Source organism: Haliotis rufescens, unplaced genomic scaffold (genome assembly GCF_023055435.1).
Source record: "Haliotis rufescens isolate VD_foot unplaced genomic scaffold, xgHalRufe1.0.p SCAF_15, whole genome shotgun sequence".
In the NCBI taxonomy this organism is placed as follows: Eukaryota; Metazoa; Mollusca; class Gastropoda; order Lepetellida; family Haliotidae; genus Haliotis; species Haliotis rufescens.
This window is the reverse complement of record NW_025963835.1, coordinates 12,509,287-12,533,978: the sequence shown is the minus strand read 5'-3', so window position 1 is coordinate 12,533,978 and position 24,692 is coordinate 12,509,287. Positions and strand designations below refer to the sequence as shown.

Below are 24,692 nucleotides of genomic sequence, written 5' to 3'. Positions count from 1 at the left end.
ACATATTATTAAATTTTAAAGATTATACAGTGATTGATATCATGAGCATCGATCCACGCAATTGGGATCGATGACATTCTTCAACCAAGTCAGCAAGCCTGACCACCCATCCCGTTAGTCGCCTCTTACGAGAAGCACAGTCGCCTTTTACGGCAAGCATGGGTTGCTGAAGACCTATTCTAACCCGGATCTTCACGAGATGATAACTGGGTATGTAAATAGATACATACTAGTAATACTACATGAATGTATGTGTATATATGTGCGTGTGTGTAAATATATGTGTATTATATGTATATGTATAATTAATACGCTGGATTGTAACTGTAACTGCCTATGCCTCTCTACTCATAAATCTCCATCTCCATAATGCTTTACATATGTAAACGTATGTGTAATGAAGCTGAGTGATGATGATGGCCTTTGTTCCTGAGGTCCTGATGACGTGTCTAGTCACTGTTCTACTCGTCCTAATGAGGTGTCTGGTCACTGTTCTACTCGTCCTAATGAGGTGTCTAGTCACTGTTCTACACGTCCTAATGAGGTGTCTAGTCACTGTTCTACTCGTCCTAATGAGGTGTCTAGTCCATGTTCTACACGTCCTGATGACGTGTCTGGCCATTGTTCTAATCGTCCTGATGACGTCTCTCGCCACTGCAATATTCATCCTGGTGACGTGTCTGGTCACTTTTTTAACTCGTCCTGGTGACGTGTCTTGCAATTGTTCAATCGTCCTGGTGACGTAGCTGGCAACTGTTCTACTCGTCCTGGTGACGTGGCTGGTCACTGTTCTACTCGTCCTGATGACGTGTCTGATCACTGTTCTACTCGTCCTAATGAGGTGTCTAGTCACTGTTCTACACGTCCTGATGACGTGTCTGATCACTGTTCTACTCGTCCTAATGAGGTGTCTAGTCACTGTTCTATTCGCCCGGATGACTCGTCTGGCCACTGTAATACTCCTCCTGGTGACGTGTCTGACCACAGTTCTACCCGTCCTCGTGACGTGTCTTGCCACTGTTCTACTTGTCCCGATGACGTGTCTGGTCATTGTTCTAATCGTCCTGGTGACGTCTCTCGCCACTGCAATATTCATCCTGGTGACGTGGCTGGTCACTGTTCTACTCGTCCTGGTGACGTGTCTTGCCACTGTAATACTCGTCCTGGTGACGTGTCTTGCCACTGTTCTACTCGTCCTGGTGACGTGTCTTGCCACTGTTCTACTCGTCCTGGTGACGTGTCTTGCCACTGTTCTACTCGTCCTGGTGACGTGTCTTGCCACTGTTCTACTCGTCCTGGTGACGTGTCTGGTCAATGTTCAACTCGTCATGGTGACGTGTCTTGCCACTGTTCTACTCGTCCTGGTGACGTGTCTGGCCATTGTTCTACTCGTCCCGGTGACGTGTGTGGCCACTGCAATTTTCATCCTGGTGACGTGTCTGGTCACTGTTCCACTCGTCCTGGCGGCGTGTCATGCCACTGTAATTCTCGTCCTGGTGACGTGTCTTGCCACTGTTCTACTCGTCCTGGTGACGTGTCTGGCCATTGTTCTACTCGTCCCGGTGACGTGTGTGGCCACTGCAATTTTCATCCTGGTGACGTGTCTGGTCACTGTTCCACTCGTCCTGGCGGCGTGTCATGCCACTGTAATTCTCGTCCTGGTGACGTGTCTGGCCATTGTTCTACTCGTCCTGGTGACTTGTCAGGCCACTGTTCTACTCGTCCTTGTGGGGTTTCTGGCCAGTGTAATACTCGTCCTGGTGACGCGTCTTGCCATTGTTTTAGTCGTCCGGGTGACGTGTCTGGCCATTGTTTTAGTCGTCCTGATGAGGTGTCTGGCCACTGAGTATGTTTAACGCCGTACTCAGCAATATCCCAGCTTCATGACGGTGGCCTGTAAATACTCGAGTCCCGTTCACTTTAGTCCCGTTCACTCGTGAATAAAATATGTTTAAATCAAATCATATTCAAGTCTGGACCAGACAATCCAGTGATTGACATCAGGAGCATCGATCTACGCAATTGGGATACGATGACATGCATCAACCAAGTCATGCAGCGAGTCTGACCACCCGATTTTCCCCTCTTGGGACAAGCATAGGTTACCGACAACTAATTCTAACCTGGGTTTTCACGAGGGGTTAAGTCTTAGGAAGAAGACACCAATGTAACAGTCCTCCTGGTGAAGGATTTGTCCACTGTTTTACAAATCCTAATGACGGTTGATACGAAAAACATCTGAAACCCTTCTTCATATGTATCAGCTGATAACACACACACACCAAATGTAATGTTTTGTATATATTTCTTTTCGCCCAGCATGTTAATAAAGTGTTAGATTAACGACAAATAAACCACAATACAAATATTATTACACACAAAAAGGGTATAGATTGGAAATTAATTTTTCATGCAAGGGGAAATTTAAGATGCATGTCAATATAAACACACCTTTTTGAGAACCGGTCATGTTTGTTGCCCAGTATAAACCAAATTGAACGGTTATAAGCCGGAGTGGTGGCAAAGCTTGCGTTAGGGGCTACACACAAGCACAAGTTGCTTACTGCCCGTGGGAAGGTCTGAGAGACAAGCCATCAACCCTCTAGCAGGGGGCCCCTGTGATCAGGGGGTGGGCCACCAGAAATAGGTCCAGTGGGGTGTGTTGAGGCAGGCGAAGCCGAGGCTGATGCTGTGCACCTTCGCTGTGAATGAGAGCGGCTCATGGCTGGCAACACTAAGTTCAATGTGCAAGGTGGCACAACGTGTCATACCTCGATTCAGACTACTCTGTCATCACTCCTTTTGTGCAACACAATATCCAACCAGTGATGTCGAATCGTGTTGAAACATGACATTTCATTTGACGCATATACTTTCCTTTTGTTTATTATTTTATCTTGTAAACTGGTATCGATTTATAAAGACGAGTTTAGAGATTCCAAAGAAATCAAGACATATTGATTCATACCCTTTTCACCAACCCAGAAACCATTCTTGAACAGTCGATCTGTGTCAATTCTTTGAATGTGGTATGCAATTTATGCCACGGATTATTTCCCTTAGATGACAAGCCTCACTTCCGGGGTAAACATCATGTGTTTGTCGTTTCTTCCTGTCTTTCATTAGTAAACATCGACTGGGCAAACCGTCAGAGGCAGTCGAGGCGACATTGGTGATGGAACATCATCCGCCGGTATCACCACATCAACACACGAGGAAATGGCTGAAATAAGACTTGGCAATAGACACGGTACTTCTTTTCTTCACTGCTTTTCACAGACAGTGTAAATACACACAATATTTTTAAAAAGTCAGTGAATCTACCTGAGTTATTAGATATTTCAGTCAACTGAAAGCAAACAGAGAGACCCAATCTGGCCGCTGACTAACAGTAAGGCTCATTTTTTTCGCCAATAAGGTCTTTTAACTTTATTAAATATTTATATATGCTCACACTTGCAACATTTACCTGTCACTGTAAGCGACGGGAAACCAATTTATTTTCTCATATACAGTGTATAAAAATCAAATGATGGCTATTGCCTCACACTAAATTAAGTCTTATTGACTTGTTTATGTGTGTCATGTTTATCACAAAAGTTATCCATTCAGAGGTCATATTGTAAAATTCATGCCAGTGAGTAACTGATCAGGGGGGTAATTTAATGAATTTGGGTGTGAAAATAGCAATGTTTTAATTTAAGTATCTTGAGATTGTGTCACATGTCAAAATTCCAATGAGATCTCTACTTGTTTGGCAGTCTAACATATCCTAATGTGTTATGCATTGCAATACTTTGTTTTGCAACATATATTGTGATGATTCACATAACACAATGACTACCAAAAAAGGTGTTTTTATTCAGACACAACATGTGAAACAAACGGGGAAAAAAATATTTATTTTCCAGAATCAGTTTTTTATGTTAATCATGATTCAGTTATTAGGTCGGAGCCAGTCTTTTGTGCATGTTCTAAAGACTGGTTGCGACCGAATGGGTTTTGTGACCGCTCTGAAACCTTGTGGGGACCTCACTGAAACCTTTCAGAGACCCTTGCAACCTCATTGCGATTGTCAAATATTTTGGTCACCAGGAGGTTGTATCGCATGTATCGCAGTGGCATTGTCTGTGTGACTGAGGCTTTAGCTGAACAACCTTGGCTGTGCTGAAAGCAATATGTCGTAAAGTAGAGATATGTTCACTTCCTATTTGATATATGCCATTTTTTGACAATTGAACTTTTACTATGATATTCTCATTGTCACCGCTTCATACATGTCATGTTAGTGATATTTTAACATACTCTACATAAAAGGCTCATTTATGGATGGGGGTTTGTTGACAATATTCTGTATCACACGCACGGTTGGTATTAAACATGTTAACATAGTGGTGGACCCACAAAGATGCAGGTTAGAATGGTCTTCGACAACCATGCTTGTCATAAGAGGCGACCAAGGAGATCGGGTGATCAGGCTTGTCGACTTGGTCGATGCACGTCATTGTATCCCAACTGCGACGATCAATGCTCATGATATCAATCAATGGATTTTCTGGCCAAGACTTGATTATTTACATACTGTCATCATATTGCTGGAATATTGCTGAAATAAACAACAAACAAAAAATGTTAAATTAGTAAGATTTCAAAACAAAGAACATGAGATGACTCAAGAGATATGAGCTCATGATTTTGTCGGAGTTATCCAGGAAATATTTGTCAAATTGCCTGACACTTGTCTTAGTTTGAAAACCAACCTTAGTACCCGTTTCTATATGATTGGCAATACTGTCTTCTTGGTCTTGCTTCATGAAAATCTGCTGTTGTCTACAGGAGGAGGAGATGAGAGCGACTCACACCTCCGGAGGATCAACGTGCCGCACGTACAACAGTGTTACCACTGGGACTGCGGACTTGCCTGCGTATCCATGGTGCTCAAGTGAGTCAAACAATGATAGTGTATACTAGATTATTCAGTGCTTTAAATCTCAATTCTATTAGGATATCGACACTATGGCTTCGATTTGGACGTAACTCAATCTCCTACATCATTATAGCACAAAATGTCTCTTGCTCAGTAGCTTCAAATCAACATCCAATCAAAATGACGGTCCAGAATACAGGTTCAGCACAGGTCTGTATTCCAACTTGCGACCTCGTCCGGACGTTCATATTCCCTTGATAAGTTTAATCGAATCAGAAGAGAGTTGTAACTGGATAGGTGCGAAAGGAGGGAGGTCATTTTTTGTTGCAAGATCTTTGTTGCTTTTGTAATGGGGAGTTGAGAACTGGTAATATTGCCAGTTGTTTCAAATGTGAAAGACAGTGTAATTTTATTACTATATAGTGTTCACATAATACAAAATAATAAAAAAATGAATTACCGTATTCGACATAATAAGTGTCCACGGCCATATTTGCTAATATATTGGCGAGTGAACAATCCAATTAGCACCCCTTCCGATTGATCAGTGTACACAAGACTTATTTATTCGTGTATAATACGCACTCGTGTGTTATATGCACCCTTAATTATGGGCAATTAAATTCTGGAAAAATATATCTGTCGTATATAAAAAGTTCAGGCCGTCAGCATAAACCACGAAAATTTATCTTTAAACTCTGTTTTTTTTCACCAAAATAATATTCTAATAAGAGCTCCCTATTTCTAATATTGAGAGCGCCCTGGGCGCTTATTACATCGAATACGGTATTACTTATATTAATGATAGATGTCCATGAATTGAGAAGTCTGGTACTGGTCACTGTGATGTCGTTGGAATATTGCTGTGTAGGCATAAACAACAACCACACACTGCCTACTCCAGACTTGAATATTTACAGGTCACCGTGTTGCTGCTGGAACATTGCTGACTGCGGTGTTAGCATGCAGTTACTCAAACAGGCTAAGGATGTTAAGACTTTTGTCTCAGCAGTGTTCTGTCCATCAAGCCTGGTAGAGGCAACAAGAATGGTGTGGTTAAGATTCTTTGATAAGTTTAAGAATTCCTTGTCTCAGTGCTGTCAAGTGTCTGTCAGCATGCACTTCACAGCAACTAATTTACTGGTAGGTGTGTTGTGATATTTTAATCAGCGAATGAGTTTCATTTCTTTCTCTCTCATCACATTACAAGTTTTGTTGAGGAAACGATGGTCGCATTATGTTAATAATCCTGTTGAGAATGTCCTTCTCCTACCTCTCGCTGGGGCATGTTTTAATCTGGTGAAGAATTTATTTTTTGTTGTAATATAGTTTTTGTTGTCTCCTTCCTCCTGTTTTATATTGAGGTTTTATGTTTACGATGAGTAGGTGCATAGGGTTGCCATGGTAACACATTTTGAAACTTTGATCATGTTATTCACTGATCGACTTCATTGATGATTGAAGGGTTTCCAACACAGGAAGTGGCCATGTGTTCTGTGATCTATTTACAGTTATGTTGGTGCAGTGGGAGTAGGGAGATGACAAAACTGAGTATGATCCATCATTATGAGTCCCTGTTTCAAATGATGGGGAAAGTATGCTGTTTTATCATACTCCTGATCTAAAAGGATTGGGTGATATAGTTATACCAAGGATTTCCTTCCTCCTTTTGTGTGCGACCCATCACTTGAAAACTACAGCATAGATTCCTTTTAAACTTGGTGAACACATTCTTTACCAATAGGAGAACTGCAGGGAGAAGTTTGATTTCTATATTTGGATTTTTGAAATGAAATACGGCTATTTTTCATGTTTTTACTTAGGATCTTTTTACTTCAACATTTGTGCAGCTTATAACTTGAGAACTACATCATGGATTCTTTTCAAATTTAAGCAACACTTTCTATACTAATAGAAGAGGTGCAGTGAAAAGTTTGATTTCGATATGTGTATTTTCTGAGAAAATATTGCTTTTTTCATGTTTTGAGAAATATGCTGGGGTCGAAGTCAGGGCAAAGTGAGCCCTTCCACTTTATGCCTTGTTTATTTTTATTCACTCAGATCATGTTGGATTGTGTGTTTTTTTCTGCTACACTGGGCAATATTGCAGCTATTTGATGGCGGCCTGTAAATAACTGAGTCTGGACAAGACAATCCAGTGATTGATAATATGAGTGTTCCATGCTCTAAGGTGTCCACACAACTGATTTATTCAGCTCTTTCGACCAGCATAGGTTGCTTGGTACCTCTTCATGGGAACAGTTGGTGGTTCGATCCTCAAAAGTGCCATACCAAAAGACCATATTAAAGATAGTACATGTTGTTACCTTGCCTGATGCTCAGCATTAAAGAGGATAAAATAGATGGCTTGGAGTCAGTAAACTATGTCTGAGATGGAGGGCAAACTGAACACACGTCCATGCACATTGCTATAAAAGTGCAATATTCTTGAACACACACACACACACACACACACACTCTCTCTCTCTCTCTCTCTCTCTCTCTCTCTCTCTCTCTCTCTCTCTCTCTCTCTCTCTCTCTCTCTCTCTCTCTCTCTCTCTCTCTCTCTCTCTCTCTCTCTCTCTCTCTCTCTCTCTCTCACACACACACACACACAAATGCATGCACATTGTTATGTATGTGCAATATTCGTGACATGTAACCTGCCAGACGTAGCTACAGACGTAATTACTGGTAAAAGGGAACACTGGGCGGACCCAGCATTTGAAAAAGTGGGAAACACATTAGGGAACGAGACCAAATTTACTGTAGGTCCAAGAGTTGGGTACAAAATGTGGGAAGCTCTTCAAAGGAATATTCTTAGAGGGACACTGATTTTATTCCTTGTCTACAAAAAGTCATACATGTATATGATTGCCTGCCCTCTATTTCAGCTGGAGAACTTCACTCTGACCCTCAAGCCACACACTTTTTATTTTTCATTTCACAGGCCTGCCACCTCTACTGAAAAGCAGCCGGTCTAAGAAATAACTTAGACATAAAACTATTTATTTTTATTATGTTTCCCCAAGTAATAAAGACCCTCTCATACAATATAAATGTTATATATAAGTTCATATCTACACCACTATCAGTGATTCAAGAGGCCAGCTTCAGTTTTAACTCCAGCAGGATGTCTTCCATGTAAATACATTTATTTTTATTTCTCGCAACCTTGTGTGGAAAAGCTGAAATAAAGCCATGAAACATAAACTTTTAAAAGTGTGGCCTCATGTCAGTTTAAGATAACTGTGTAGTGAGAAAGATGCCTGATGGGGTTCATAGTTCAGACAACATGACTGACTTGTGTTTATTAATAATTTAACTTAAAATACGGACATAAATCATGCCAAATTGTCCACTGTCGCCTTAGGCTCGGCTGCAGTGAATTAAACGCTGATAGTTTAGACGACATACCAGACTGCACTTGTGGATATCACTTTGAAGATGCAATTCACTTTTTCTATACCTGTCAAAAATACCATAATATCAGAAACACTATGTATTTCTACACACATGGGTATGATTTAAAAACGATATTACATGGCAGTTGTTCAGTCAGCAGTTCTACAAACATGGCTATTCTTAAATCAGTTAACGATTTCATTGTCAAAAGCAAAGATTCGCGTAGCTTAATTTTATGCATATAGTAATGGAAAACTGCATTATTTATTTCACAGACACCACTTGCTTCAATGTATTGGCTTCAAGTATTTCATTTGTGCATTTAGTATGTTTATGTTTAGACTATCTTATATATAACCAGCTGTTAAGTTATTACCTGGAGAGGTATTTACATAAGCAAGTTTTGCTTGTTTACCGATCCAGATTTCGTTTGAAATAAAAATATGTTTAAACCACTTGTGTTGTCCTTGCAGATACTTTGATATCCCCAGTGACCAGGTGTACACCTCCGACCTGGACAGCCTGCAGTGTGGAGAGAGGTGAGGTCCTCTGTCTGTAGTTGCCCTCCCATGACAGTAATGTGTGTATACCTGTACACAAGATGCTAATGAAATTGTAGTTATCAATATATTTCTGGAAGGCAAAAGCATGTCAAGAGAATACTGTCTCTTTGTTATTAGGGGGCACTGGTGGCCCAGTCGTCTAAGGCACCGCGATTCACTGTGCAGAGTTGCGTCCCTTGGGCACGCCAGAAACCTATGATTGTGGGTTCGAATCAAGTTCGCCCCATTTATGTTTCTAGGTTTGTCAGCACCATACCCGTGCTCATTGGTTTCACTGAAGTGGTAAACATCTGAGACCTGCATCATTTCGGGCTTTCGTCCCACATTAAGCTGACACGCTGTGATATAACTGGAATACTGTTAAAAGCGGTGTTGAACCCAACTCACTCACTCACTCACTCGTTGTTATTAGAGGTGTGACGATACGGGAGGGTCGCGATACGATACGTATCACGATACAGTGTTTACTGGTACAAGCTAAGCCAAGTTGATGACTTTCTGCTCTCTAAAAGATGTGACAAGTACAGTTGAAGAAGATATAAGTTGTTTATTTACTGTTAAAGCAAATTGTCAGCAATACAGTATGTTTTACTGAAACAACAAACTGGCTTTGAAACTGTTAAACGTATTTCATGTTTAAAAGTACTTATGTGTGTTATGAAAAAATCGTATGTATCGCGATACATGCTTTCCAAATCTGTGCATCGGGATACAATTATGTATCGCCATATCGTTACACCACTAATTGTTATTATGGAGATGATCCTCCTAACAGTATATGCACAGAATAGGCAGATGGCTGTATTTCCAGATGACACCCGGGAAGATTCCGGGGTAGAATAGGCCTTCAGCAACCCATGCGTGCCATAAAATGCGACCGTGCTTGTCGTAAGAGGCCACTAACGGGATCGGGTGGTCAGGCTTGCTGACTTGGTGGATGCATGTCATCGTATCCCAATTGCATCGATAGATGTTCATGATATCAATCACTGTATTGTCTGCTCCAAAATTGATTATTTACAGACCATGTCATGTAGCTGGAATATTGCTGAGTGCGGCGTAAAACAACAAAGCAAACATTTCCAGATGTATACGGTTGCTATTATTTATGCAAATATGAGGGAAAAAAAATTCTTTTCATAAAGTACACTCACCACCAAGAGAAATGCGAATACATGTTGGTTAATATATGAAGACTTACTCATATTTAAGAGATATTAGTTAGGTTCGATGCACAATCAAACACTGGTATGTTGTGTGAACCGATGCTCATGAACGCATCACATGTGACATCATAGATCCATGACTCGAGATGCACCATTTGTCTCATGCAGGATTAGCATGTAAAGTTGGGAAATCACACGCAGCACATCTTGATAAGAATAAAGACACTCTGTGGTAACACTTTACTGATTGTTAGTTTTGTCAATAAGTGGTACACATTGGAAACATCTCTACTTAACATACATACTTCTCTATATGATTTTATGTTGGCGTTTCTTTTGGCGTGAGTATATATTGCTACCGTAAATAGTATTCATTAACTGAAAGAAAACTTTATTCAAGTTTCTTCCCGAGTAAACATGGGATGTTCCCTAATTCATCAGTGCTCATGCTCCTAGGGTTCACCAAAGTGAATTGTTATTTATGTCTGCAGCACTTACCTCCCTTTTCACAGTATGGTAGTTTATGATGACAGAAATGTTGTTGTGCTTCAGCGTGTGGACTATTGACCTGACGTACCTGTTGAAGCGGTATGCCATCCCCCACCACTACTTCACCACCACCCTGGGAGTAGACAAGAACTACAGCAAGCAGGTGAGTGGGGGGTCAATCTGATATGAGTTCAGATCTTTAACACCGATGCAATACCTCACTCACAATGTAAATCTAGAATGTTTTGCGAGCAGGAAAGTACTGTGAAAACTGCGAGCAACGCTCACTCGCAATAGTTCCATGATGCGGTAGATCAACAACAAACAAAAGACGTAAGGAGGCATATTTCTTGAATTCACTTCCACACGCCAAACCAGCCAGTACAGGATTAAACACATAATCCCTCACATCCTGTTTTCCCCAAATTACACATTATCACTTTGTGTCAATTGTCTAATTAGTCCAAGTTCATTAACCTGGCACACTCGTCAAGTTGTTGACATAACACTGAGTAATCGCCAGCCAGTCTATTCTGTTAGATAAACACGCTACTCCAACCCCTTGTCATCCACAACAACACATGCATCAACAGTTTAAAACTCACTGACTGAGGACAAAGTGATCTCCAACACGGGCTCGAAACACACAGGATTCGGCATTCATGTAACCCAACCCACAAAAAAAACTAAATGCTGTAGGTTCCCAAATAATCCATCAATTTACATGGCCGAATTAATGGGGATGGCCACAGCTCTACATAACTCACTAAGTTGACTCCAAGCTATTAAAAACAAAAAACAAACAAAATCGACCTAAATTAATTCAACAGATACTCAAAAGCTTCAACAAGCTCCGCAATCTGAGTAAAGAAATAGAATTGGTAAGGATCCCTGCCCACGTCGGAGTGTTTGGTAACAAACACGCCGACAACGCAGCCAAAGCATCACTAAAATAAGAAGAAATAAGTATCAACCTACCAATATGTAAAAACAAGATAAAAAATATCACTTAGAGTAAAATTCTCCAAAAGTGGCAAAACCAATATCAGAAATCAAACTGTAAACTAAAACAGGTGCTCCAAAAGCCACTCCAAAAAAACAAATTCTTCATCAATCCAAAAAATTGACAGGGCAATAATCAAATTAAAGACAGAGCACACTAAACTAAACTCTCCCCTACACAGAATCAGAAAACACCAAACAGGTAAATGCCCTCACTGTAACCAACTAGAAACACCTGAACACGCACTATTACACTGCACACACCACCAACAACACAGAACAACCCTCAAATCCACAATAAACAGTAACAACCAAATGTGTCTGGCAACACTTCTAAACCCACTAAATGACCTACAAACTTCAAGGCATTAGGCATTTTCCTAATTAAAACAGGCCTACTAGGCCCCATCTAATAAACTACAAAATCATTCTAGGACCATGTTAAAACCCTTAAAAAACTAAAAAAGTAAATAAATAAAAATAAATAAAATCCAAAATAACACACAACCACACAAACTTGCTTAGATCCCCGACATTCTTCAAAATTCCAAATTTCCCCAAAATTAAATAAGCAAACCTAAAGACCCCCAGCTGGCCCTTCCTTTTCGGACATACCCTCCTCGGTGAAACCACTAATTGGCCTGGCCGGCATAAGGTCAGAAAGCGCAAGTTCAAAAACACCAAAACTACCTCCCCCTCCCCCCTTAATCCCTCCCTCTCCCAAGAGAGGTACACAAAGTATGTGATCTAGACTTCCAGGTGTCAGACTTTCATTTTTGCAGATGCCTCGGTGGTTCATCACTCACCACTGACTTTGTGTGCAGGGCTCACTTGCACATAGCGATCTTAGTGCTAAGATGATAGTAACTCCCACACTTTAACATAGGCTCACAATAGTCGTAGTGCTAAGATCGCTTTGTGCAGGTGGGCCCGGGTGATTAGGTGCCTCATTCTGGCAGTGTGGGTTAGAATCCTGGATGGGACTTAACCCCCAAAAGTACTACAATCTGTATTTTACTAAGAAAGTGTTGTCCCAAATGTAACTTTTGTTAGCTGTATTTAGCTGCATATACATATTATATAAAGTTGACTGGGCCATCCAGACTTGCTCACTCTGCTGACCATGTTAACAGTGAAATGTGTTCTTGGTGCAGGCCTACTACTGCCGGAACTATGACAAGGAGTCAGTTCGGGTCAACAAGGCGTTTGACGATGCCAAGGCTAATGGCATCATTGTGGAGCAAAAGTAAGTTATGGGTGGCTTCAGCAGCAAGGCTCTGTTAAGGGGAGACAACTTGTGTGAGTTTCTCTTACAGATGCATGGTACAATGTATGTGAATAAATCTGAGTTTAATTTTCTGTAGCACATGTTATGTTTGATAGAAACAAAATAACAGGAAAGATGAATAATCAAAATTCTGAAAATTTATTTGATATCTTACAAAAGTAAAATTACATCAAATATTCTTCATGTACTGCAGAATACATTATCCAACTCAAACGATGTTAAAACACCCATTTCTTTCATATTACTTTAGTTAATCTGCCAAGCCATGACAGCTTAATATGTAACTCAAAAGAAATTTTAAAAAGTGTTTCTTTCATATTGCTGTAGTTAATCTGCCAGGCCATGACAGATTAATATGTAACTCAAAAGAAGTTAAAGAACACCCTATTCTTTCATATTACTATAGTTAATCTTACTACAGTTAATCTGTTTGAGTAGTGTATCTCCATTCATAGCAAGTGTTGAAGGTAAAACAAGAGAACCTTGGAATACCGTACATGGCAGTTCTGACTTTCTGTGCAGGACGCTGAGTGTTGACGACATCATCTGTCACCTGAAGACTAACAATCTGGTCATTAGTCTGGTCAACTGGACGCAGATGGAGTGTATCTGGTGTGACTCAGTGGTCAGTATCAGTGGTTGCATAATACATGTACTTCAATCCTTGAGAATAAAATGTATGCAGACTTTCAATATTCATTGACCCCATGGGGATTCCTGGTGAGAATGGTACCCTGGAACCTGTGCTGGCCGTGAGATGCGACGTAATGGATCAAATTGTCCGGCTTGGTGACTTGGCTTGGATCGATGCTCATGATATTAATCACTGGAATATCTGGTCCAGACTCGATTATTTTCGACCGCCATCATATAGCTGGAATATTGCTGGGTGCGGCGTTAAACAACAAACAAACAAAATGTAAGGATCATCTCCAAACAACATGTAAAAAGAATCCAGATTAAGATCAGAATCACACTGTGCAGAAAGAAAATTGCTGAAGGAATAATAATTTTGTCCATGTCTTGAGAACTGAATGTTTTGATATTTTTTTTCATTTCTCAGCGAAAAGGTTGTTTGTGTTGCTTGGACCTTTGTGCTGGATATCAAGGTAAGTCACATGTCAAGAATAATTCACGAATACAGCAGAACACAGAGATAACGAACATGGATAGAGCGAACAAACAGATACAACGAACAAACGGATACAATGATTATGTTATGTATTTAATGTCATAAATGAATGTTATGAAATGTTATCAAATGAATGCTATGAAGTGATCACTGCAAATACAAGTCATTACTGCAGTTATGTGTATTGTGTTTTGTTTTATACAAGATGGCAGACCTTTCCAAGCGTAAACGTATATAATGAACACGTATGTAACAAACTGATTTCTCCGTTCACTGGTAGTTTGTTATATCCATGTTCTACTGTATTTACACCTTACGATGTGAACTCAGTAATCTTGTATATATCTTTGTATGTATACTCGTGACTAAAAGATCAGATTTGGTTGTGTTTTCTTCACCACACATATATAAATAAAGATAATTCAACAATCTGGGGTGAGTGCTAAGAAAGAGTTTGAATAGTGAGTCAAGGTGAGGTGAGATGAAATGGAGTTTAATGTCACATTCAAGGTTATTGCAAGTCAACATTTTAATCAGTAGTCTACCCAACTGCACCTGATACCCAGGGGTATTTGAGTGACTAACATGGGGTTTAACGTCGCGCTCTAGATTATTGCACTAATATGGGTGCGTGCGTGCGTGCGTGCTTGTAGGAGTCGGTTGATAGTGCTAACCCACGGACATACCATGCTCAATCTCTTTAAAATCAGATCTAAGTTCTTGCTACCACTAAACAAAGATCTGAGGACATCCCATTACCTGTCATGTCCGAACGACCTTTCATCCGACCAATCAGAGCATCGCTTACATGATCATGAGAGTGATTGTTGGAATGTGATTTCTCATCATGTGACCTTGAAAACTTTAACACGGGGTATTCCGAACTATAGTTAATCGAGAATTTGCCAAATATGTTTCGAAGGGTAGTCGCCAATTTGAAATTAGTGCCATAAAGCACGAGAAAGCTGCCTTCTGACTGGCTAATGTCACCCTCTTGTCAGTCATTCCATTGGTCAGTCAAAGTTTGCACATGGTCGGTCTGATGTGACCCGTAATGGGATGTCCTCAGATCTTTGTTTAGTGGTAGCAAGAACTAAGATCTGATTTTAATGAGATTGATATACTGCTTGACAATCATGTCGTCTGTATCACCCAGCTGCGTCAGACATGGGGTACCTCTGTTTCATCAGAGATTGTACCATGCTATGTATAATATGGAGACCCCACTCAGATACAGTATACTGACTCTGAGCCAAACAGCCCTTGTTTTATCCCCTCAATGCTAGACAAGTACCATTGTTTAACGTCTTTTGGTATAACGCAGCCAGGGGATGGAACCACTGACCTTCCATTCTGTGGTCAGGCGCTCTATCCACTAGACCACGGGGGCAGTTTTTCATATATGGTAGCCAGGGAACTCTCTATAGGGTTTGGATCGAGAAACAACCAAATGTTTCCTTTCTCAGTAGGGGACGGCTGATTATACTTCTTTATTGTTGCTGTGAAGACATCCATCAGCCACAAAGTGCAACACATTCATTTCAACAGCCATACTTTATGTAAGGTGGAAACTAGGGCTGGGACGAGTCCAAATTTACTACCCGGGTACCTAACCCCCTATTACCCACTGTAGGTCTCAGGAGATGTCTCAAATGTCTGATTGGGAACTTTTTTAGCATAGCCCTGGCAAAATGTATTTAGATACATGTATTAAACAATCTGGTCATGCATACACTGAAGTTGACTTAAGTTATATCTTTATTCAACCATATGAAAAATCAGAAGGAATGAGTGGATAGTCAGAAAGAAAAGCAAACATTAATGACTTGTAGTGTAACCATAGAGTTCTAGATGATATCATTAGACAATATAGCACATGACTAACCACGGGTCCGGGTAGTCCTGTGGCTACCCAGGTCCTACTCAGTACCCACCCGACCCGGGTACCCGAGTTATCTGTCCCAGCCCTAGTGGAAACGCCACCAAGTGACCCTCTTTCGAAATAGACATGTTTACATGGTGAGCTGGTATGACTGAACAGTAGTTCACTAAGTATTGGTCAGTGTTGGATCAGAAAAAATGAATTTCACATACACTTGGTTTTGAGTATTGTTTGTCTGCTAGTTTATCATAAATTCCCTGATTGACCTCTCTTGTCTTTAAGCTCAACTAACGGTTAAAGGTGGACTAGACTGGCAAACTGCCAGAAATAGCAGGTCAATATAGGAATAGCAGGTTAATATAGGATGGCAGGTCAATATACAATATTGTTTGTCTGCTACCTTAAATATGATGTTGTGTAGCTATAAACAGTACCTTTGTGACACAGAGACCCTACACAAACCACTAATAGCAAGTCCAGGTCAGGAATGGACATCTGCCAGATGAGAAGTCTCTTGAGACATCCCATACTCAACACACTTATTATTCCGCATTACAGGTCACTACATCGTGTTGTGTGGGTACAACATAGACAAGGGTCACATCTACTACAGGAACCCAGACCAGGGAGGCCCAGGTGAGTACATCGTGTTGTGTGGGTACAACATAGACAAGGGTCACATCTACTACAGGAACCCAGACCAGGGAGGCCCAGGTGAGTACATTGTGTTGTGTGGGTACAACATAGACAAGGGTCACATCTACTACAGGAACCCAGACCAGGGAGGCCCAGGTGAGTACATTGTGTTGTGTGGGTACAACATAGACAAGGGTCACATCTACTACAGGAACCCAGACCAGGGAGCCATGTTGGGGTACATCATGTTGGGAGGGGGGGGGGGGGGGGGGTGGGGGGGGGGGGGGGGGGGGGGGGGGGGGGGGGGGGGGGGGGGGGCGCATCATGTTGGGGGGTGCATCATGTTTTGTGGGTATGTCATGTTGTGTGGGTATATCATGTTGTGTGGGTATATCATGTTGTGGGGGCGCATCATGTTGTGGGGTATATCATGTTGTGAGGGTATATCATGTTGTGTTGATATATCATGCTTTGTGGGTATATCATGTTGTGGGGGTATATCATGTTGTGGGGGGAATCATGGCGGGGGGTGCATCATGTTGTGGGGGTATATCATGTTGTGGGTGTGCATCATGTTTTGTGGATATATCATGCTTTGTGGGTATATCATGTTGTGGGGTATATCATGTTGTGGGGTGCCTTGTGTTGTGGGGGTATATTCAACTTGATATATTTCATTTGGACATTAGTCTAGCCTTAATGTTGTAGATCGTTATTGAACAAGTAAATACAAGAGCACTGTTTGGTAGGATGTTTGATGCTAACATGGTCGGTCTTATAATGGTTAACACTGGTGTTGCAGACATGTGCTGCAGCCGATTCAGCCAGTACGACAAGGCCAGGAAAAGCTTTGGTACAGACGAGGACTTGTTGTTCATATTCAAGAAAACAGAGACCGAGCAAGAGAAGAGTGGGATGGAATAACTGACAGATCAGAATCAGATTAGGCAGAATCATCATCACGATCAAACCATTTGATCCATAATGCCATTACAAGCATTTGTCAAAGTAAAAAATCAAACCATTTTTACCCCAAAATGGTGACATTTCTTTGCTGAGATTTCTTTGTATCAAAACTTTACATGTTTTGGGGATTTTTGCCTTTTTGATGTGATATTTCACATTCATAACATGTTTAGAATTGTAAATGTATGCATGGGAATGTGGACTGCACGATGAGTTATCTCCCTTGTTTCATGGGATCAGTCTGTGTGTAACAAGACTGTTGAATGGCCCAAGTCATTCTCAGCTCTCATACTGTTTCACTTGATGTTGAGCTGGTGCCAACTTCTGAACCCTAATGATGTGTCAAATTTGAACTGAATTCTTTATTTTTATTATTTATTTTATACTTGCATTTTGTCAAATATACTTATCAGATTATTCAGTTTTATGGGTCAACATGATCCATCAAACTATGGCATTATACAGATAATCACTTGTTTGTGTCACTGTCTTGCTTCATCAGAATATGGTTGTAATATTTGTCAAACTATAATTTTGTTACCCAAAATAGAAGTGTCACCCTGTGAGGATTCTGGGTTAGAAAGAAGGTCCCCTGCCACCTATGCTGGTCGTAAGAGGGGACTAAATGGAACAGGTAGTCAGGCTCGGGGACTTGGTTGATGGTGTCACATTGTTTTTCACAATATCAATCACTGGATTGTCTGGTCCAGACTCGATTATTTACAGACCGCCGTCATATAGCTGGAATATTGCTGAGTGGGGTGTTAAACAACAGTCAAACAAGTGGACACAAAATACAGAAAGTGAGATGAAAGCAGAAGAATTCATAGGTTGCTAAAACTTGACATCCAAGATGCTGTACAGTGTGAGGACATGAGTGTGCTTTAGAGAGTGTCCACTTTGTAGAGTTGGCAATGGATCAGTCACTGACGCTGTACAGTGTGAGGACAGGAGTGTGCTTTAGGGAGTGTCCACTTTGTAGAAGTGGCGATGGATCAGTCACTGAGGCTGAACAATGGGAGGATAGGTGTGTGCTTTAGGGAGTGTCCACTTTGTAGAGGTGGAGATGGATCAGTCACTGACACTGTACAGTGTGAGGACAAGTGTGTGCTTAAGAGTGTGTCCACTTTCACAGTCGTATTCATAAAGTTCATTGTACTTCTTTGAAAATATCAGAAAACTAAAACAAATTATTTTTTAAGATGGGGAAAAAAGCCAAAAATGAAAAAAAAAATGCTTTAATACAGAAACACCACCACAAAATGAGGAAAGTGAAGAAATCTACACTGTTGACTTACCAAAGAATTGCAGCGTTTTCAAATATTTTGTTTTAGTGCCTGTATGAGAGGGAGTCTATGAGTGCAGTATGGACAAAACAACCCCCTGACTGGGATCCATCATTTGTCACATATACTGCCAATCTCATTCAAATCAGATCAGAGTTCTCGCTTCCGCTAAACAAAGTTTTGAGGACATTCCATTACAGGTCACGTCAGAACGACCTTTCGCGAATTTTGACCGACCACTGAAATGACTTACAAGAAGTCGACATCAGCCAATTAGAAAGCAGCTTTCTTGAGCTTTATGGCACTCGTTTCAACCTGGCAACTTCCATTTCAGACTACGCTTGAAAAATATGCTGACACAGTTCTCGATTAAAATTTTGAAAACTGAACATTCCGGAATGTCTAATATATGGGTTAGATTGTATAGCAGTGCTTCCCACATACTGTTCAAGGCCACCTCTGTTCAAATGTTTGTCCCACTGAAGCGAATCTAGACGATAATTTTGACAGAATCGGTCGCGGTCGTAACTGTCGTTCTGAATACCCATTGTTGACGTTTTCAAGGTTGCATGATTAGAAGACACATTCCAACTGTCCGTTTCATGATCTGGTATGCGACGCTTTGATTGATCGGATGAGAGGTCCTTCTGACGTGACCCATAATGGGATGTCCTCAGATCTTTGTTTAGCGATTGCGAGAACTAAGATCTGATAATAATGAGATTGATATACTGCTTGATAATCATGTCGTCTGTATCACCCAGCTGCGTCAGACATGGGGTACCTCTGTTTCATCAGGGATGTTTTCAGGCACATCATTCAAGTGCATGGTGAATGAGCACCAGCTGTTAGGGAGTGAAAGTTTTGTCACAGATGAACCATGGCCATGGGTTTCACCCAAGTGGTAGGCATCTAAGACCTGCATCACTTCAGGTACATGTTAAACACACAACAAAGTAATTTCCTTCTTTAGTTTCTCCTCAACTTTGTATTCTTTGAATAAACGCCTGAGACCTGCATCACCATGAGCTCTCCTCCCACATCAAGCTTACATGCCGTGACAGGACTCAAATACTGATCACTCACACTAAATTATGTACATTTTCATATGATTTTGAACTAGCGGACAAAGATAGTGGCTTTTAACATTCCGAATGTAATTCCTGATACTACTTGTGTAAGAACAACTTTTGCCAATGTATAAACTTGATGGATCAGATATATAAGATGTTTTTTTATCAATACCAGCTTAAAAGTGTGGATTTGAGGGCAGAGTACAGTAAAAGGTGACAGAGGATGAGACCCGTGAAGATCTGGGGTAGAATATGTCTTCAGCGACTATGCTTGTCGTAAAAGGCGACTAACGGGATCAGGTGGTCAGGCTCACTGACTTGGTTTAATGCATGTCATCGCATCCTAATTGCGTGGATTGATACTCATGGTGTCAATCACTGGATTGTCTGGTCCAGACTCGATTATTTACAGACCTCCATCATATAGCTGGAATATTGCTGAGTGTGGTGTTAAACAACAACCAACCAACCAACGAGAGATGATGATCACTGGTTACATTTTGATTGTACATCAGCTGTGTGAATTGTTGTTCATGCTATCAACCACTGGTTTACCTGACCCAGACTCACATGCTGTCGTGATATTGCTGGAATATTGCTGACACAGCATAAAACCACATTTACTCACTCACAGCAGTGAGTCAGGTCTTCACATGGGGAGTTATCACAGCAGAGGATAAGATGTGATTTTAATGAGATTGACACATCCACAATGTTTTAACAGAGGTACCCCCTGGTCTGTCGTGTCTGTTTCCATAGTGTAACTGTTTGTATGGGAAGTGTTAGTGTACGTGAGCCATGAACCTGTTTTGTTTATTTGATTGTTAATTATGTATTCTGGAATTGGTTGATAATGTTATTTGAGCATGTATAAATTCTTTGGAATATTTTGTTGAAGTTTTTGTGAATATTGTTAAATGCTTGTGTCAGTGAGAACAATATTTCTAATGTATGTAGTGATGCAGATGTAATGTTTGTGTCAGTGTTTCTTCTGTATACAGTGTATGTCTGATATATTATTGTGAGGATGTGTCAGTTTGATGCAATGTCACTACTTGTTGTATTTGGATTGTGGTTAAACTTGGGTCAAAAGCAGTCCTATACGCACCCAGGTGAAATATGAGTCTCCTTCCAAGTTATCTCCCCTTAGGCTAAAAAAAAAATCTTAGGTCTCAGGCACCGCCTGCTTCATCACAAAGTCCGCCGCACGTTTCATTTTTATATATTTCCCTTTTTAAAAAAAACTAAAAATCCTTAAATATTCCACATCCAACCAAGGCCGAAGTTAACTTTTTTTGACAGGGGGGTGGAAATATTTGTACAAGTATCACTTGTCCCCTACTTGTATTTTCATGATTCAAATAAAACTGTTTTGTATAAAAAATCCAGGGGGGCAAACCCCCCCCCCCCCCCCCCCCCCGGCTGGCTACGGCACTGCCAACAGTAGTCTATTACATAATTCCAGTATTATACTCATCAAAGAATTAATGGATATAGCGAGATTGATTGTACACAACTGTTTGTTTGGTTACATACAAGTTTAAACAAGCAAAAAAAACCACACCGCCCGCCTGCACTATATTTTTAAAAGCCATTTCCTGATAACCAATTTTTTTATTCTACTAAGCTTTTTAGTTGGGTGCATTGATGTGTCAAAGTACAAAATTGAACCAAATCAGGTCATTGTATCATTAAAATGATGAAGACAGGGTTTTATCCTGACCTGCAAAACTAGGGGTCCAGGGGACCAGGGGACCGCCAAGTACTGATTTCAAGGGTTCCCAGAGGAGGTATGGGGGTCCTCTATAGAATTGTATTGTTAGTGACAACTGTAGTGTAAGATTTAGTAGTTATTTGAATTACAGGAACTTATATATTTCTTGTCAAGAATTTGGTACAATGAATATTATTTTGCATCCCAAGGGATGACGTGTTTCAGGAACCAATGTATATTTTTTTCTGCATCCACTCTATACATTTGTGCATACTGGATGCACATTCTAGGTAGCGTAAAAGCTTGGGTGAAGTTATGCTTGACAAAGTGACAGGTTTTTGAACATGGGGATGGTTTTGTCACTTGTCATGCAACTTGTTTGATAGACTAACATTTAGATATATGTGCTCTTAAAGTTCTATGTCAATACAACTTCAGGATCTGACAATGAATACACATTGCCTGGTTGAACTGTTTGTGAATTCTAGTCATTGTTTCAGGAACCAAGGCAACATTTTATCATTTAGTACAGATTCAATGTGTGGCTTCAAGCAATAGTCACTTGATGGACATATCTCCTTCCTCCCTGTAGGGACACGGTGGTCTTCACTAACTCATGCTTGTTTTGTGGGGAGGCCGGTATCTCCTCACTAACTCATGCATGTTTTGTGGGGAGTCCGGTAGCTCATCACTAACTCATGCTTGTTTTGTGGGCAGTCCGGTAGCTCATCACTTACTCATGCTTGTTTTGTGGGGAGTCTGGTATCTCCTCACTAACTCATGCATGTTTTGTGGGGAGTCCGGTAGCTCATCACTAACTCATGCTTGTTTTGTGGGGAGTCTGGTATCTCCTCACTAACTCATGCTTGTTTTGTGGGGAGTCCGGTATCTCCTCACTAACTCATGCATGTTTTGTGGGGAGTCTGGTATCTCCTCACTAACTCATGCTTGTTTTGTGGGGAGTCTGGTATCTCCTCACTAACTCATGCTTCTGTTAGGGGGAGTCCGGTATCTCCTCACTAACTCATGCTTGTTTTGTGGGGGAGTCTGGTATCTCCTCACTAACTCATGCTTGTTTTGTGGGCAGTCTGGTATCTCCTCACTAACTCATGCATGTTTTGGGGGGAGTCCGGTATCTCCTCACTAACTCATGCTTGTTTTGTGGGGAGGCCGGTATCTCCTCACTAATTCATGCTTGTTTTGTGGGGAGGCCGGTATCTCCTCACTAATTCATGCTTGTTTTGTGGGGAGGCCGGTATCTCCTCACTAATTCATGCTTGTTTTGTGGGGAGTCCGGTATCTCCTCACTAACTCATGCATGTTTTGTGGGGAGTCCGGTATCTCCTCACTAACTCATGCTTGTTTTGTGGGGAGGCCGGTATCTCCTCACTAACTCATGCTTGTTTTGGGGGTAGTCCGGTATCTCCTCACTAACTCATGCTTGTTTTGTGGGGAGTCTGGTATCTCCTCACTAACTCATGCATGTTTTGTGGGGAGTCCGGTATCTCCTCACTAACTCATGCTTGTTTTGTGGGGAGGCCGGTATCTCCTCACTAACTCATGCTTGTTTTGGGGGGATTCCGGTAGCTCATCACTAACTCATGCTTGTTTTGTGGGGAGGCCGGTATCTCCTCACTAACTCATGCTTGTTTTGTGGGGAGTCTGGTATCTCCTCACTAACTCATGCATGTTTTGTGGGGAGTCCGGTATCTCCTCACTAACTCATGCTTGTTTTGTGGGGAGGCCGGTATCTCCTCACTAACTCATGCTTGTTTTGGGGGGATTCCGGTAGCTCATCACTAACTCATGCTTGTTTTAGGGGGAGTCTGGTATCTCCTTACTAACTCATGCCTGTTTGGGAGTGGGGTGAATCCGCTAATGCCTCATCCTATTCATGCTTGTTTGGGGGGGGGGAGTCCGCTAACTCCTCACTAACTCATGCTTGTTTAAAGCTCTTTATTAGTCCAGTTTTGGAAACAAATATGAATGAAAATTGTTTCTAATTTATCGTTCAATTATATCATTATTGTTGAAAATGTAATTTATCGTTCAATTTTATCATTATTGTTGAAAATGTAATTTATCATGGAACATCATCTTGGTGTTGGTGAGTCTACTTGTGTAGGTGAGTTTTCATGATGTAGGGTGGTGGGCGTAAGGGCCTCATGGTGGAAGTATCACACGCACACCAAATCCACTGTAAAGTATCGATACGATACAGAGTAAACAAACGTATTATGTAACTGCCACTGTCCAGAAGACATACTGTGCCAAATATTAGAGGACCAAAGATACCTGTATTATTTCTCAATCGCGCCCACTTTCACTCATTGTTTTTCATTCACATTTCGCCTGTAGAACAAGGGCAGATAACTCTATTAAACTTTAACAGTATATTGACATATACTTGTGTGACTGACTCGAGAACTAATTTGCTTGCAAAAAATGGACAAAAAGACAGCTTTGTGTTGATTTTGTTCAAAGCCAAAAACAGAAACAAGAGAATTATGTTATTCCATACCACATTATTGTAAATGGCATTTGTGAATTAATTTGTCAAGATGTAATTAACGTTTTTCTGTTGAATCTTTAGAACTGTTACTTCATGCATATCTCAAAAACCACATTCATTACATATTTTGTATAACACTGCTTATCTTATCAAAATACATTTTTGTTGCTATTTTTGTATAACACTTTGATACCATTTGTGTTGTCTTTTTAATCAAATTGAGCCATTGTGTCATTATATCATGCAATGTTTGTCAATCCATTGTCAGGCTTCAAGAAATATTTAATATTTGTTTTGCTTTGCTTCAAAATGGGAAATGCATGACTCTATCAGGATCCAGTTTCACCGGATTTCTCCTCTGACCCCCCACCCCCACACACCATGTGGTGTAGTGGTGTAGTTGCACCACTCACCCCTTTCCGTAACCTGCAAGAAGACTCGTCCCGCTATCAATGAATGTTATGTGCAAACATACGACAAACCAATCAGAATGCGCGTATGACTTCAAGTACTTTGTCGTAAGAGGCGACTAAGAGGCGACTAACGGGATCGGGTGGTCAGGCTCGCTGATTTGGTTGATGCATGCCATCGATCCCAATTGTAAGGATCGACGCTCATTTATCACTGGATTGTCTGGTCCAGACTCGATTA

At 40.9% G+C, this 24,692-nt stretch overlaps 2 protein-coding genes across 2 annotated transcripts; both read left to right on the top strand.

Moving 5' to 3' along the window:
• The first annotated feature begins 935 nt into the window (after positions 1-935).
• LOC125380013 lies at positions 936-1,856 on the top strand. Its single transcript, XM_048395980.1, has one exon. It carries the CDS (start codon positions 936-938, stop codon positions 1,854-1,856), a length of 921 nt encoding a protein of 306 aa, XP_048251937.1.
• Positions 1,857-3,051: 1,195 nt separating this feature from the next.
• On the top strand, positions 3,052-18,998 carry LOC124111345 (protein GUCD1-like). Its single transcript, XM_046471003.2, has 9 exons — positions 3,052-3,250; positions 4,837-4,942; positions 8,806-8,871; positions 10,614-10,713; positions 12,707-12,798; positions 13,363-13,465; positions 13,904-13,949; positions 16,413-16,490; positions 17,293-18,998. The coding sequence occupies exons 1-9, from the start codon at positions 3,220-3,222 to the stop codon at positions 17,412-17,414; spliced, it is 744 nt and encodes a 247-aa protein (XP_046326959.1). The 5' UTR covers positions 3,052-3,219; the 3' UTR covers positions 17,415-18,998.
• The last annotated feature ends 5,694 nt before the right edge of the window (positions 18,999-24,692 follow it).